The 5000-nt window shown below is 46.7% G+C and overlaps 1 protein-coding gene across 1 annotated transcript in view; it reads left to right on the top strand.

The window, feature by feature from the left end:
* The window catches only part of glis2a (GLIS family zinc finger 2a), a 97232-nt gene that overhangs the window by 74221 nt on the left and 18011 nt on the right, over window positions 1-5000 (top strand). The window contains exon 3 of the mRNA XM_063198281.1: window positions 1982-2121. Coding sequence (XP_063054351.1) covers window positions 1982-2121 — 140 coding nt within the window. The remainder of the gene's footprint in view (window positions 1-1981; window positions 2122-5000) is intronic.

Raw genomic sequence — 5000 nt, 5'->3', positions numbered from 1 at the left:
CCCTCCCCATTCATCGTACCCAGGATTATTTTGCTCAAAATCATAATCACGATTATTAATCACGATTATTGATTTTTGCAGATTTTTTTTAAAATTATAACAAGATGAAATATAACCAAGAATGAATTACATACGGGATGAGCAAATTAAAATGAATTGTAATAATTATGTAAAGGCAATAGCATGAAACTTAAGTGGACAGATTTCTGGCCAGAAACACCAGCCTGTCAGTATGTTCTGGCTTCAAGGACGCTCTCAAAAGTAGGTCACTATTGCCACGATTAAATCACGATTAAAATCCCGAGTTCGATATCACTATTTTATCACGATTTTGATTATTTTTTGATTAATTGTGCAGCCCTACCCAGAGGCGCATCTTGAATTTCCCCCTGAATTTCCCCCTGGGGATCAATAAAGTTACTCTACTATCTTGTCACCAGGCAAGGCAGGCAGCCGCTTGGGGCCCCCAAGCCCCTATATAGTGAATAACAGCTCACACTTTACTACGATAGTGGCAATTTTGTTTCAAATGTTCATTCCTTTGAATTTCCGCTTGGGGCCCCACATTACCCTAGAATCGTCTCTCCTCGTACCCCCTGCTCCACCCTCTTTCTCTGCCCCCCTCCACCTCTGCACCTCCACCTCCCTCCACCTTTCACACCTATCCACCACTCTATCCTTATCTACCCCCTTCCACCTCTCCACCCCTCTACATCCGCCCCTCCATCTCTCCACCCGTCTATCCTTCTCTACTTACCAACCTTCCATCTCTCCACCCCTCTAACCCCGCCTTCCACTTCTCCACCCCTCTACCCTCCATCCATCTCTCCACCCCTCTAACTCCCTTTCCACCTCTCCACCCCTCTACCCCGCCTTCCACTTCTCCACCCTTCTAACACCCCCTCCACCTCTCCACCCCTCTACCCCCTCCACTTCTCCACCTCTCCACCCATTTATCCTTCTATCCCCCCTCCATCTCTCCACCCCTCTAACCCCCCCTCCGCCTCTCCACCCCTCTAACCCCCTCCACCTCTCCACCCCTCTACCCTCCATCCACCTCTCCACCCCTCTACCCCCCCTCCACCCCTCTACCCTCCATCCACCTCTCCACCCCTCTACCCCCCTCCACTTCTCCACCCCTCTACCCTCCATCCACCTCTCCACCCCTCTATCCTTCTATCCCCTTGCCTTCTTTATACATCTCCCACGTGACCCCTACCTCTCATACCTGTTCCACCTCCACCCTGTCTCTCATACCGCTCTGTATACACACACACACATAACTGCATTTTAACCTAAACCCCGATGTCTACTCCGGACCCTTAAGGGCTGTGTATTAGCCTGATTATCATCGACTTTCAAATCTCTTCGAGACTTGGTCTGACCAAGAGCAAAACAATTAACATTTCCCAAACAGCATTTCCCAAATGGTCTCCCTTGGTTTGCTAATGACTGTTTGCTTCCCTGTAAAGTGGGCGGAGTTCCCGTATTTGCGGGATCTCAGAAAGTACTTGCATTGACTCCTGACCTGACTGGTAGCAACGCTGAAGCTGTTGCGTCACTAGTTGGGCACGGCCTGGCTACTGTGTCTGCTCTCGCCACAACCTGTCGACCACAGGTCTCCGCAGACCGCTTTGATTTTTGCTTGATCACTAGGTCTGTGGTATGTCATTCACGTCACAACGGGAAACGAGAGGATTGTCTTCAAATTGACTTCAATACAAGGAATAATCTATACGTGTCTGTTGGTTTGTAGCTACACAGACTCCACAACAATGAAAATGAAACATTTAAGAAATGTCAACTTGCATTTTTGATTGCGCCAGCAGCTACCACGGTAGTTTGGAACAAGGAAGTGGCTCATTGTCGACTCATTCCATCCCCTGGACTCCCTCCCCTCTCCCCTCTCCCCTCTCCCCTCCCCAAGTCCTCTCCCCTACCTCCTCTCCCCTCTCCCCTCTCCTCAATACCTCTTCCACAGGTGTGCCGGTGTCCCCCCAGGGGAAGCAGGAACCCCACATCCCCCCTGCCATGGACCTGACCTCCAGACACAGCTCGGCCCCCCCTTCCCCCGTCGACGCCCTCTCCAACGGGGCTGCCATGCACTCCTACCTTCCCAGGGTATGTATGGGTGTATACACACACACACACATGCAAGCAAGCACGCACACACATACATACTTACGCAAGCCCACGCACGCACGCACGCACGCACGCACGCACGCACGCACGCACGCACACACACACACAAGCATGCACACATAGACACACACACACACACACACACAAGAAAAAATGTAACATCGCAAACAGTTGTATCCAACGCTGAACTTAATTAACATATTCGGGAACTTTTAAAAAATGTATTCAGTTGGGAACATCAATATCATGATGGATCGCCCATGAATAAAAAAAAATCAAAAATAGTGTTTATGTTCCGAACAAATAAATTAACAAAAAAAAGAGCTGTCAAAGCGGTGGTTCAGATTAGCCTCACTATCCCCCTGGACTAGTTTTGAGAGAGAGTGGGCTGCTGTAGTGTACTGTAGCCCAGTGTTTCCCAACCTATGGGTCGGGACCCAACCTATGGGTCGCCAAAGATCCACAGTGGGTCGCGAAGCCCTCTTGATTTTAATGGGTTTCATTTTGATACCATATATAGCCCATGTTGAATAAATGACAAAGCATTTAAACTAAAATATGCATAGAAGCAACACAATGAAAGTGATACATTAAACAGTTATTCTATATTTGACTGAAGACAAATTGAGGAATAAAATGATAACTAATGAGTTTTCGCAGGAAACAGAGTATCATGTGACTCGCTCTCGTGCAGGCGCTCGCACGATTGGGTCACCAAAGCATACAATGGTAAAAATATGGGTCCCTGAAGAAAAAGGTTGGGAACCACTGCTGTAGCCCATCATGGGATACATAGCATCACATGGTCATTTATACATGCTCACATAGTATTTTGTTTCCGTTCACCTGGCCTCCTAAACCAAGGCATGTTTGGGCTATTGGGGAGACAAATGTTGTGTACGTTTTTAGCCTTTCATTCCACTCCCATGTGAACACCAGGACTGGGACTGTAACCATAAAATGGACTGGGCGTTTTTTAGCACCCCCCCTCTAAATTGCGGTTGTGTCTTTAAGGACAGAACCCACTCGTCGGCCGCTGAGAAGCATCGGCCCACCGGGAAGTGCCCTGTATGCAAGGTTAACAGTCCAGGTCTGGTGAACGCACATATAAACACGTGCCTACGTAGTCTTACACACATACTCTCGGGATGTTTTAGGGGGTCACGAACCCCCTCCTCTTCCTTGAGGCGGGATGACGTGAGCCAAGCCATTGCCTGGGTGTGTTATCACCTGAGGTTTTAGACATGGCCGTTAACATAGTTTGTCCATATTTGGACCTATACAGTATAGAAAGGAAGGTAGGCGTCACTGAATAACATGTACAGTAACGGATAACCAAAACACCAGGAGTCTGAAATGGAACTGGAAAAAGCAATATTTTTTATCTCCGCCATGGAGGTTATGTTTTCGGTCGCATTGGTTTGTCTGTCTGTTTGTCAGCAGAATAACTCAAACAAATTATGAACCGATTTGGATGAACTTTGTGGAGTTTTTGGAAAAGAGGAACAGTTGATTACATTTTGGTGGTGATCCGCATCACGATGCAGAACGGGGAATTTTATTAAAAAGATTTTTTACCATTGCGGGATGGGGCGATTTTTCTCATTCCAGTTTCTAACTCCACAAAAACAAGGCAGAAAGACTTGAAACAAATTAGGGTGTACTATAGTGGAATGTTCTATCAAACAGCTTCCTTGGCGGAGGTCTGCACTCTCTGAGTGCATTTCTAGTTAAGAAAAGTATTCCTCCTCCCATTAGTCCATCCAGAAACTATTGGCTACTGTGTTTTTTTTTTTTTAATTGGGGCAGCGTACGTACGTTTGCGAACATTTAAACATGTCATCATGTGTAGTATATAGACAGTGTGTTCAGTCTTCACTCGGTGTATTTCATAGATTCTCTACAAGATGAGTGTGTCTCTTGTTTCCTTCCAAGCCCTACCCCCCAAAAAAGTGTTATAGATCTTTAATTTAGAAGTGTGGAGGTGGCGGCTGTTTCGAAGGACTGTAGTTTGGTATAGTGCAGCAATGCGAGGAATGCTTGAAGTATGCTTTTCTTTTTAAAAAAATATATTTTTATGGGCTTTTTGGGCCTTTATTTCGTGTGACAGGGAGTGAGTGTGGAGAGAGATGGGGTAGGGTTGGGAAATGACCCCGGCCGGACTCGAACCGGGGTCCCCATGGGCATGCCATGCAAGCCCAAGTGTGGGGGGCTTAGCTTGAAGTATGCTTTTAATTGAAGATTTTTTTTATTATTATTTCGCCGAAATGTGAAGCACTCAAGCCTACCCTTTAACCCTACGGCCATTTCAAAGTACTTCAGCAGTTATTCAGTGTAGCCTACAGACTGTAGACTGCAGAGGAGTCAATTCAGAGTCCTAACACAAAAAAATTGAATCATTTACAAAACAACCCTGCCATGCTTCCTTCTAACACAGGCAATTCACTGTAGTGCTTATTTTACCATCAGCTAATTCAGAGCTTGGTGGACGAAATTTGTGGCAGCATTTTATTTTTTTTGCGGTCGCAATCTGGGATTGACACCTCCTGAGAGAGAGAGAGAGAGAGAGAGAGAGAGAGAGAGAGAGAGAGAGAGAGAGAGAGAGAGAGAGAGAGACAGAAGATATGGAGACGCACACTGTGAATGAACATGAATGCCTGTCTTTACCCCCACTCCACCCGACGATGGTCTGACACCCTTAGCATGTTAGCAGAGAACAGAGGAAGAGGCTGTGTGTGTGAATAATGATATTCCTCAGACGGCGGTGTGTCTCGTGCCTGTTCCAGAGAGCATGGGGTTAGGGAGGGGAGGGGAGGTGAATAGAGGACAGGGGGCAGAATTTTTCAAAATTAAATCAC

Source organism: Engraulis encrasicolus, chromosome 1, assembly GCF_034702125.1.
Source record: "Engraulis encrasicolus isolate BLACKSEA-1 chromosome 1, IST_EnEncr_1.0, whole genome shotgun sequence".
NCBI lineage: Eukaryota > Metazoa > Chordata > Actinopteri > Clupeiformes > Engraulidae > Engraulis > Engraulis encrasicolus.
Note: the sequence above shows the minus strand (reverse complement) of the source record. Positions and strands in the feature narration are given on the sequence as shown.